The sequence below is a fragment of the Pteropus vampyrus genome, unplaced genomic scaffold (assembly GCF_000151845.1).
Source record: "Pteropus vampyrus isolate Shadow unplaced genomic scaffold, Pvam_2.0 Scaffold232, whole genome shotgun sequence".
Taxonomy (NCBI): Eukaryota; Metazoa; Chordata; class Mammalia; order Chiroptera; family Pteropodidae; genus Pteropus; species Pteropus vampyrus.
The window spans coordinates 580,130-592,322 of NW_011889013.1; the positions used below are offsets into that span (position 1 = coordinate 580,130).

The 12,193-nt window shown below is 37.2% G+C and overlaps 2 protein-coding genes across 5 annotated transcripts in view; one reads left to right on the forward strand and one right to left on the reverse strand.

The window, feature by feature from the left end:
* Positions 1-613, forward strand: part of OC90 (otoconin 90) — a 23,856-nt gene extending 23,243 nt beyond the window's left edge. Inside the window, exon 15 of the mRNA XM_011373831.1 lies at positions 553-613. Within this exon, the coding sequence (XP_011372133.1) occupies positions 553-613 (61 nt within the window). The remainder of the gene's footprint in view (positions 1-552) is intronic.
* A 3,736-nt stretch (positions 614-4,349) lies between these two features.
* The window catches only part of EFR3A (EFR3 homolog A), a 78,630-nt gene continuing 70,786 nt past the window's right edge, over positions 4,350-12,193 (reverse strand). For all 4 annotated transcript variants that reach the window (XM_011373822.2, XM_023519711.1, XM_023519710.1 and 1 more), the window contains 3 exons: positions 11,665-11,768; positions 11,128-11,177; positions 4,350-6,784 (listed from right to left, as the gene is read on the reverse strand). In XM_011373822.2, coding sequence (XP_011372124.1) covers positions 6,679-6,784; positions 11,128-11,177; positions 11,665-11,768 — 260 coding nt within the window. In that variant the 3' untranslated portion in view covers positions 4,350-6,678. The remainder of the gene's footprint in view (positions 6,785-11,127; positions 11,178-11,664; positions 11,769-12,193) is intronic.

The following is a 12,193-nucleotide window of genomic DNA, read 5'->3' on the forward strand; positions in this document are numbered from 1 at the left end:
CAAATCCCCGCCTCACTAAACAAGACGGGGGAACCTGAAGTAAATCTGATGCTCCCAGATTGTCGTGTCGTTAAATATCTGACCAGACGGTGCTACAGTGGACGTCCTTCGCCCGGCTCCACGTCGTCTAGTCCCGTCTCCCTCTGCACACTGCTGTGATGACCAGCTCCACGCGCACCTCAACCTGCCTCGTTCAGGAAGGTGGGATCAGACGAGGCCTGTCCTCTGTGCTCCCACACTTCCCGCCTTCTGACAGAGGCCTGCTCAGCACTCGAGCACGCACGATCCGCACATGTGCGGGAGTTAACGCCAACAGGGCCTTGAGCAGGAGCAGAAGCTGAAGGGTACACATTCCTCTGACTTCCTTCACTGGGTGGACGGCTCGCAGATTATCCCATGAGACGCCCTACACTGTCCAGTGGAATGCAGCGCCAGTCAGCCAGCGATGGCCAATTCATAAATAAGTCCCATTAGTTAGTAAGAAGCTTCTGCTCCTTCCACTCCCGTCCCAGAGTAATCCTGAACGTAAGCCTGTCTTCGGTTCTGCTTTAGGAGAACCCGGGCTACGACGGTGCCCTCGTCACGGGCTGCCCCTGACTCAAAGTGTAGGTAAAAGACAAACACAGCAAAAGTAAGAGGCAGAGTGTCCTGCTCCTTTTTCTGCTTTTTCATTCATCTGAACTTGGTACTTGAGATCAGTAATTTGTCAGATGAGAGACCAGGTAACATGATCCAACAAGTGAAGAGTTAGAAAGAAAATGTGAGACAGTGAATCATACACACTACTCGTTATATACCTAAAGAAACAGGTTCAGAACCGTGGAGAGACTGGCCTGAACGGGGACAGCCGCCAGGCTGCTCAGGTCCCAGCAGCGTGACCTCGAGGACCGCAAACACTTATGAACAAAAGTCAAATGCTTGCTCTGTGCCACGCAGGCAGGGCACAGTGGACCTCGGCTAAGTGACTCGCTTATTCCCCATGGATCACTCTGCTAAGTGACTCGCTTATTCCCCATGGATCACCTCTGAGGGCAGAATTTACTCTCCACACGTTACAGATGAAGACTACAAAGCTCAAAGTTTAGTCACTTGCCTGAGGCCACTCGACCAAGAAGGGGTAGGGCTGGACCTGAACCCAGAGCCCGTGCTCCTCACTGCTTTGCTACACTGCCCCAAATCTACGCGTGCTGTCACAGGCGAACCAGGGTAATTTTTACGGCCAGGAGATGGGGCTGGATGCAAACATTAAGACTGAGGCAGATGGCGCCTGTGCCTTCACGAGCTCGCCCCGGGGGCCTCGTCTTAGCTCTCCCTCAGCATGACTGGCAGTCACGCCTCTGACACGTCAGTGTACGTGAGGGCAGATCCACTAGGCAACCTGATTTTCACTAAAACTTTCCATTTTTAACTCGAGCAAGATATTAAATTTAATAAAGGTAACTAATAGCTATTATAAAAATGTACTTATACAGAAGTATTTTGATTTTGTTTTATTGCTTACATATGAATTAACTGCACAGTGAATTTTTACATTTCAAAAAGCTCATTTCATTACATTTATTACATATATCAGCATGAATTAGATACGTTAGTTCCATTTTCAGACAGAAGAAGAGAAATATTTTGAGGAGGAGAAGTTAATTGCTGGTAAAGTGCAATATTATTCCAAAAGATAATGAGCTCGGAAGCATTAAGGAAGTGTGTGAGTGTGTGAGTGTGCGAGTGTGTGTGTCCAGGCGAACTCCCTCAACAATTAAACCCTATATAAGCAGTCAAGGACAACGCAAGTATAGGAGGAATATTTAAATGTTAACTATTCAATGTCAAGAAAAAAAGTGATATAAGCAACTACATACAGCAAAAAGAGAGTGATTAACGGTTTATTACAAGTTTTAAATATCTACAAAAATATAGCAATACAGTGTGAGCTTCGACATATCCAAAACTCTCCGTCTGCCAACTGGCTATAGCACAGCACACCTACCACTTGCAGGCCCTCCTGCAGGCTCCGGGGAGGGACAAGCCGAAGGAAGGAGCCTTTCCTTGGGCATCGCTTTTAACAAGGCCACTTTAGTAACCTAGAATATACAGAAGCCTACTGTGCCTTAAACACAGCAACAAGGAAAACCTCACAAAACCCAAATCAACAGTTTACAAACAGACCAATAAAAAAGGTGTGATAAACATTAACTGAAATGATTTCCCTTTACATGCAATACATGCATTTATAAATCAGAGAAAAACATGAAATTTTATAGAGCAAAGTTTGTTCCACATGAGTGCAAACAAATATATATCTTTTCTTATTCTATTAAATTAGATATTTTTTCATACAAAAGCACACAGTGTTAATCTATAAAACGACATCCAAGTGGATGATGATTGTTTTTGCATGTCCCCCTGTTTTTTTTAAACGCAGTCAAAAATTAATATCCTTTAAAAATAGATAAAAAAAAAGGAAAATAAAAATCATGAACATTAGCCTATTAAATGGTGAAACATTTTAGCTGATCACGAGACAAAGTTACAGTGACAGCTGCAACAGGGCCATCTGACCCCAGTGGCGACTGCACCATGACTCTGAAAACAAGGTCTTCGTCATCTACATTTAACAAAGCGCCCGGGATGTTTGAGTATCATTTCATAGGTTTAAGTAACTAAGATCTTTTGCAAGATGTTTCAAGATGCTGTACTTTGGTTCAAATACTCAAAAAATGTCTAGTATGCTTCCTTACTTTTTTGTTTCTACTACAGGTGCCCAACTAACCAGAAACAGAAAGCTATTAATATGCCTTTCTTTTCTGCAATTTTTTAAACAAAAACTAAAGCTAAGAACTGAATTGTTTTTTGAGCTACAATTTTTGATATGTACATTTTTTCAGTAAAAAAAAATAAAATCTGGAAAGGTAAAATGATAAACAGGTTATTTTATAAAAACACCCAAGAGAATAAGAGCTGCAAAGAAAGCTGCTTGTTTTGCCATATGACGGGATTCACCAAGATGTATATGATTTTAAGAAAACACTACGGGTCTGTCAGCACGTGTAGAGTGTCAGTACGTGTAATCTTGGTGGCTTGAATCAACAGACACTTACAGTAACAATCTTTAGCACACCTGATCGCTAAACCACAGGCACCCTTTTCGAACGTCATATAAGAAATCCTAAACAGAGATGCATACAAGTGACAGTTCAAATTTTACAAATAAAAATTCCATTTTCGTAATTTTCTGACTACGAAGATTTAAAAAGATGCACAACATAGAATGGCAAACTAATGTGCTTTTAATAAAAATCAAAATGTAAACTCTTCACAGGTGAACTAGTAGCTGTTTTAAATGTCTTTTTTCTATACTAAATATATAGTCATTTAATTAATGGAGCCACAGCAAAATACTACTAATATTTCAAAGCAAAGTCTGTAAACTAATACATCTTACGATGTAAAAAATATTGCACAGTTCAGTATTCCAAGAGTAAGCTCTAAGCCTCTCAAGTAGAATTGTTAAACTCTTGGCAGAAAATACAGTATTACAAGAACTAGACACTTTAAAGTATGGCGATTTTAGGGTCATATTCTAGGAATATTATTCTGTAAATGTCATACCATAAACAAGCGGAGGAATGTCTATCACATATTATCACGGTAAACAAATCGAGGGATGCCTCTCGCAGCATCTAAAACATAGGGACAAAAAGCCACAGAGCAGTTTTGCAGTCCCAGGATTAGAATACACGTGTATGTTTTTGCTTTTGCAGACAACCAAATACAAAAGCAATTCTACTTCTGAGCAGTTGTGTAGATAGATGTTTAAGAAATACATTAGACATTTCATACATCTTCAATCCTTGGAAGGCTTAATTTTTTTTAAAAAATCACATAATTGTGAGAAGTTTAAAATACACTGTTTAACAATGAAATTATGTGATACCAATACATGTTCACCTTCAAAGCCAACAGGAACCACAAAGGAAATTAACATGGCATAAATCTATCTTCAAAAGTACTCTAAAATCATATATAGTTTCAAAATTTCTAATACGGTATGCCAAGCATTTGGTTAAAGATAAAGTCCATAGATACCTTAATTCCATTTTCAGACAGAAGAAGAGAAATATTTTGAGGAGGAGAAGTTAATTGCTGGTAAAGTGCAATATTATTCCAAAAGATAATGAGCTCGGAAGCATTAAGGAAGTGTGTGAGTGTGTGAGTGTGCGAGTGTGTGTGTCCAGGCGAACTCCCTCAACAATTAAACCCTATATAAGCAGTCAAGGACAACGCAAGTATAGGAGGAATATTTAAATGTTAACTATTCAATGTCAAGAAAAAAAGTGATATAAGCAACTACATACAGCAAAAAGAGAGTGATTAACGGTTTATTACAAGTTTTAAATATCTACAAAAATATAGCAATACAGTGTGAGCTTCGACATATCCAAAACTCTCCGTCTGCCAACTGGCTATAGCACAGCACACCTACCACTTGCAGGCCCTCCTGCAGGCTCCGGGGAGGGACAAGCCGAAGGAAGGAGCCTTTCCTTGGGCATCGCTTTTAACAAGGCCACTTTAGTAACCTAGAATATACAGAAGCCTACTGTGCCTTAAACACAGCAACAAGGAAAACCTCACAAAACCCAAATCAACAGTTTACAAACAGACCAATAAAAAAGGTGTGATAAACATTAACTGAAATGATTTCCCTTTACATGCAATACATGCATTTATAAATCAGAGAAAAACATGAAATTTTATAGAGCAAAGTTTGTTCCACATGAGTGCAAACAAATATATATCTTTTCTTATTCTATTAAATTAGATATTTTTTCATACAAAAGCACACAGTGTTAATCTATAAAACGACATCCAAGTGGATGATGATTGTTTTTGCATGTCCCCCTGTTTTTTTTAAACGCAGTCAAAAATTAATATCCTTTAAAAATAGATAAAAAAAAAGGAAAATAAAAATCATGAACATTAGCCTATTAAATGGTGAAACATTTTAGCTGATCACGAGACAAAGTTACAGTGACAGCTGCAACAGGGCCATCTGACCCCAGTGGCGACTGCACCATGACTCTGAAAACAAGGTCTTCGTCATCTACATTTAACAAAGCGCCCGGGATGTTTGAGTATCATTTCATAGGTTTAAGTAACTAAGATCTTTTGCAAGATGTTTCAAGATGCTGTACTTTGGTTCAAATACTCAAAAAATGTCTAGTATGCTTCCTTACTTTTTTGTTTCTACTACAGGTGCCCAACTAACCAGAAACAGAAAGCTATTAATATGCCTTTCTTTTCTGCAATTTTTTAAACAAAAACTAAAGCTAAGAACTGAATTGTTTTTTGAGCTACAATTTTTGATATGTACATTTTTTCAGTAAAAAAAAATAAAATCTGGAAAGGTAAAATGATAAACAGGTTATTTTATAAAAACACCCAAGAGAATAAGAGCTGCAAAGAAAGCTGCTTGTTTTGCCATATGACGAGATTCACCAAGATGTATATGATTTTAAGAAAACACTACGGGTCTGTCGGCACGTGTAGAGTGTCAGTACGTGTAATCTTGGTGGCTTGAATCAACAGACACTTACAGTAACAATCTTTAGCACACCTGATCGCTAAACCACAGGCACCCTTTTCGAACGTCATATAAGAAATCCTAAACAGAGATGCATACAAGTGACAGTTCAAATTTTACAAATAAAAATTCCATTTTTGTAATTTTCTGACTACGAAGATTTAAAAAGATGCACAACATAGAATGGCAAACTAATGTGCTTTTAATAAAAATCAAAATGTAAACTCTTCACAGGTGAACTAGTAGCTGTTTTAAATGTCTTTTTTCTATACTAAATATATAGTCATTTAATTAATGGAGCCACAGCAAAATACTACTAATATTTCAAAGCAAAGTCTGTAAACTAATACATCTTACGATGTAAAAAATATTGCACAGTTCAGTATTCCAAGAGTATGCTCTAAGCCTCTCAAGTAGAATTGTTAAACTCTTGGCAGAAAATACAGTATTACAAGAACTAGACACTTTAAAGTATGGCGATTTTAGGGTCATATTCTAGGAATATTATTCTGTAAATGTCATACCATAAACAAGCGGAGGAATGTCTATCACATATTATCACGGTAAACAAATCGAGGGATGCCTCTCGCAGCATCTAAAACATAGGGACAAAAAGCCACAGAGCAGTTTTGCAGTCCCAGGATTAGAATACACGTGTATGTTTTTGCTTTTGCAGACAACCAAATACAAAAGCAATTCTACTTCTGAGCAGTTGTGTAGATAGATGTTTAAGAAATACATTAGACATTTCATACATCTTCAATCCTTGGAAGGCTTAATTTTTTTTAAAAAATCACATAATTGTGAGAAGTTTAAAATACACTGTTTAACAATGAAATAATGTGATACCAATACATGTTCACCTTCAAAGCCAACAGGAACCACAAAGGAAATTAACATGGCATAAATCTATCTTCAAAAGTACTCTAAAATCATATATAGTTTCAAAATTTCTAATACGGTATGCCAAGCATTTGGTTAAAGATAAAGTCCATCGTTATCTTCAAGAAGGACGTTACTACGCATTAAGCAATCCCTGAAAACAGCCTGACCTTAATTTTTAGGCTTTAAAATCCGATGCCGAGGTCTTCCCGAGCCACTCAGTACACACACAGATCTGGGAACTTCATCTCATAGACTGGGACAGACTGGTATTGGGCATGCCCAGAAGTGACGGTCAGTGTCCCTGACGGACTGGGAGGAGGACTGTAAAAGGAGAACGAGGCATTGTCAACAGGTGTTTTCAGAGCCGCTCACATCACAAAGCTGTCTAACTGCTACCTGCCGACAGTGATGGACGAGACGTGCTGCTGGACGGCTGCACAGAGAACAGGTCACAGTGGTATCGGCTGGTTTTTAAGTCTAAACCAGATATTTTCCTTTGAATATATATATATATATAATTTTTATAATGGGATTGAAATATACCCATTCTTGTAAGCTTGCTCTGTTTCACTAGTAAAAACTTTTTCATGCATACATATATTATTCTTTTTTGATGACAGTATGGTATTTCATCATATGAATATATCATAATTAAATTCAGTGGATAAATGCAGGATCATTTCCATTTTTCATTATTATAAATAATGCTCACAGGTCTATTCTTATACATATATAACTTTATCCTGTCTCTTTGGTTTATAGTTTTATCAGTAGAATTTCTAGATCAAAGTGTACTCACAATTTTGACTTTGGTACATATTGCCAGAATAGTAGTAATTTATATTTTCAACATTTAAGTGTACCTATTCTCTAATACCATTATAAATCTTGGGTATAATCAATCGTTTTGTTGTTTAAATCTTTGCCAATCTGACAAGCAAAAGGGAATTCATCCTTACTCTTATTTTCAATTTTTAGGTTACCACTAATGCTAAGTATCTTTGTAGACTTAGTACTGACTTTATGTTTCTTTGAAAACGAATTGCATATTTGAGTCCATTGCCTATATTTCTACTTGGATGTTTTTTTCTTACCAATTTGGGAAACTAATCTTTTGTCACATAATAGAAATGTTTTTCCACAATTCATTATTTAATTATCAACCTTGTACTTTTTTTTTTTAAACAAATGCTTATAAACCTTATAAAAATTCAATTATTTTCTTATAATTTCTAGTTTTTGTGTTACGCTAAGGGAAACTTTCCCCAGACCAAGATTACAAAAAACATTCCTGTATAAATTCTAGTATTTTTATGTATTTTTCTAAATAGAGTTAAAATTTTCCATTTTGGTAAAGTAAGAGGAGACTCCTCTCCCATCCCTATTGCTGGTCAACATTCTTTAGTAAATAAGAGTTATTAAACATTTGTTCTTTTCCCTCAAAATCTGAACTCTCCTCTCTCCCACTTACCTGTACCCAAGTCCAATGTGCTGTAAATGTCAAACACTTGTCATGTTTTCCTACCTGGCGGAGCAAATGCTCCCCCGTTTTTTTCTCCCACAGCATTTTCCTGACTGCTTTATATGTAGATTCTTCCACACTGTCTATAGCATCACTTGTTCGTATATAAAAAATATAACTGTGAAGAGTTTGACTAAAACTGTAGATTAATCTGCAGAGAAGTGATGTGTTTAAGATATTAACTTCCTATCTACTAAGAAGGTCTGAGTTTCCATGTATTTAAGTATTCTTATGCATATTTCAGTTATAGTATATGTCATATAAAGTTCTTTAGTTTTAGTATTTGTTATAATGTAATTCATATAGTAATGAATTTCCATTAATTATGTACAAATATAATTAACTGTAAATTGCTCTCGATTAAGTTATTCAGCTGGTTGTCTTATATTTTCCTAATATATTATTCTATTTTTGGCAACTAATAATTATTTACCAATTACTGTTCCAGTATTTATAACATCCCTTTATTTTTTTATTGAGGGATAATTTTCATAGAGTGAAATGCACAGATATTAAGTGTAATGTTTGACAAGAACTGACAAATACATAAACTCATATAAATCATACCCCAATAAAAGTACTCAACACTTTCTTCATTCAAAAAAAAGTTCTTTGTATCCCTAACCAGCCATCTCTCCCTACCCCCACGCCCCACACACACATGCCCACACCCAGCTACTCTGTTCCGGTCTCTATCACAAAGTTCACCATGGCCTGTTCTCGAATTTCACACGAATGGTCTGTGCAGCCTATAGGAACGGTCCATACAAGCTCTACTTACTCCTTTATGTCTGATTTCTTTTTCTCAATATGTTTCTTTTAGATTTACCCCTAAAATGTGTTCCTTTTTATTGCTGAATAGTATTTCACTATAGTAAGAATATCGCTATTGGTCTACTGTCTATCATTCTGTTCATGAGCATTCAGTAATGTAAGAAAAGGTGCTAAAGCATCATGTACATGTCTTTTTGTAAATGTTAAGTTTTCCTTTCTCTGGGTAAATATTGACAAATGAGATTACAGGATCAAGAGCAGGTACATGTTTAACTTTAACCGCTAAAGTTTCACAAAGAGTTTGAGCCACTGTGTACTCCCGTGAGCTATGAATGAGAGTTCCTCTATGAAGTCCAATACAACACCTAGCCCACCCAATAACATTTTTTCTTTCAGGTATTATCTCATTCAGTTCTTGATTTACAATGTGGTTCTTTTTCAGAGTTTCCGCTTCTCTCCTAAAATATGTGTATCTTTTCCTTTAAATCTGTGTGTGTGCGTGTGTGTGCGTGTGTGTGCGTGTGCGTTAAGGACCTTGTCTGCTAATTTCAATAGCTGGATTATCTGTAGGATTGCTTATTCTTAGTGTATTCTGCTTCTTCGCGCTTCATTTATTTGTTTATTTATTTTTTGTACTAGGATCAAAGTAAATGCAAGAACAATGGAGACTGAAATATAAGACCGTTTTGTTTCTTGAGAATACAAATTCCTTCCTCTGTCCAGAGTTACAGTGAGGCAAATAACAAGAAGGAATATACCAAACAAGAATGGAAAACTCTGAAGATGCACTAAGAAGTCTGTTTTATTTCTCTGTATCATGTAAGCTATCCAGAACTACTTCCTAACTAGGTGACCTTCATAAGTCACCTAACTTCTATGTGCCTCTGTTTCTACATTTCTAAAGTAAAAATAATCACTACCTATTTTTTATGTCTTTTGTAAATATTACATGAAATAATGCTCTTAGCACAGTACCTAAAACACCGTAAGAGTTCACTAAATGTTAACTATTAGAAGTGTTCAACAGATGCTATTAGTAGTAGTTGCAGTACCAACAACACAGAATTAGTCATAACACTTATTCTAAAATATTAAATCTACCCAGTTATGACTGATTATATGTACCATGATGGTCCCTAGCAACATTCCTTTTAAGAACAAGGGTTATGATTTTGAATTTGACTTTTCCACTCACTAGCTGGATGACCTTCAGCAAGTTACTTTGCTTCTCTAAGCCTCAGTGTCTTTACCTGGAAAATGAAAAAAATAGTATCTACCTCACTTTCAGGGCTATGGTGATGGTTAGCAAATATAATAGATTTAAACCAGCCGCATGAGATCAAGCACACAGCAGACATGTACTATGACGACTAACAGGCATCGAGGAAGTAAATGCTCACAGCCAACGATATCCTCTCAATTTAAGGTATGTCACATATTGCGTACTTTGGTGCAATTCTCTGTTCTGAATTGTGGAAAGAAGTGACTTTTACCTTACTGGGGGGTGGCAGGAATGGGGGGCAAATGCCTAGAATAAGATGTGATACTGATGAAAAACATGCCTTGCACACAAAGGCAAAAGAAAGGCTACAGAATGAAAAAGAAAATGGACAGGAGCATGCACCCGCCTCTTCTATTCATAGGATGCTGGGGTTGAAGCAAAAGGGACCTTGTTAGTCAAGTTAAAAATAAAAAGATAAAGCTGATATAGAAAAAAACTCCAGAAGCACAGCTTCTATCTAAGACTCCTGTACTGAGCCGCCTCACATAAAGGCCAGCTCCGCACCAGTCGACATAAGAACAGGCGGAGGTGCCTTCCACAGATGGAACCTGGGCTCTGACCCTGTCACATGCTCCATTACTTAATAAGCAATAAATACAGAATACGGAAGTATGTGAGACACCATACATTTCAGAGCATTAAATGAATTATAACGGGACTCAAATGAGTATGACTTAGGAAAGCTCAAGGAAAGTTTAATAATTCAAGTGAGCCACCCGCATAGTAGAACTGTTACTGCTCTGGAAAGAACTACGAGGCTGAACCATAACAAACTAGTTTTTGCAAGTCGAATTGGTTAAATATGAGAAATCATCTGGTTAAACGTAACATTAGATTGCAAAGCTTCCAAGTTACCCGAGGTCCTAGTAGGACCACTCTGAAGACACCTAGACAAGAAAGGGTAACAGACTCTATCCAGGGAACAGGGTGACAACTGAGTGACAACTAAGTGATAACTAAGGCACCTGCACGATCTTGTGTTTATCCCAAATGAAAAGCACAATTACGTATGATCAGACACAAATGTATAGGGGTCTAATAGTCTCTACTTTGTTGTTTACTGCTGTTGGAGTAACAAACCCTTACCGGATGGTGAGTTCCAGTATTTGAGCAAGTCTATCATGGAGCAGATTTGCCTACAAAGGAGAAAAAAAATGTTAAGAATGGATTTATTTTCCAAAAACCCATATATAATAATACAAATGCCACTTAAAGGACAAAGCATACCTGTAACTATTAAGTTGATAGTAAAGAATGTTTTAGAGTTTTGGTTTTACCTGTAATTGGAATTTAATGTGAAGCTTCTCTTTTATTCCTTTCCTAGTCTCAGTGGTAAAAACAAACTGATAGATACACAAAACAAAATACAGCAAAATCGCTGAAAACCACTGCGAAAAAATTACCAAAGCAACAACCATCATTAACATGTAGTTTGGGATATGCCATTTAAATCGGTTTCTATTGCACAAAGAAATTATTTGTACCATCAAAGCTTTCAGTCCCTACCTGATGCATTACGCGTATTCTGCTCATCTGCCGAAAGCTTAGAACCTACCAACCAATTACCAAGGTTTTCACAAAAATCACACCCCCCGCCACAACCTTCACCATCTGCTCACTCACTTTGGATTCACACTGTGCTGCGATTTCTTCAAAAGGTGCTTTCTGGAATTTCTCTATCACGAGACGCCTCTTTTCCTTTTCCTGTTCTTCCATTCCACTGGTATCTACATGTAAATGTTTATAAAGACCCATTAAAAGGAATATAGAATTTCATAGAACCTTGACAATGACCATAAGAGAGCAAATGATCTCTGAACAAAAAATGATGGTAATTGACAGAACTACATTATTTTTATTAGTTTCAAGTATACAGTACATTGGTTAGACATTTATATAGTTTATCAAACGATCCCCCTGATTGCTCTTTCTCCCCTCTGGCTCTCCACCTCACCATTACATCACTGCTGACTGCATGCCCTACGCCGTGCTCCCCATCCCTGTGACCATCAATCAACTAACTTGTACTTCTTTAACCCTTCACCCCATTCTCCCAGCCCCGCAATGTCCCTCCCTTCAGGCCGTCACCAGACTGTCCTCTATATTTGTGAGCCTGTTTTTAATTAGTTTGTTCTTTTTGTTCCTTAGATTC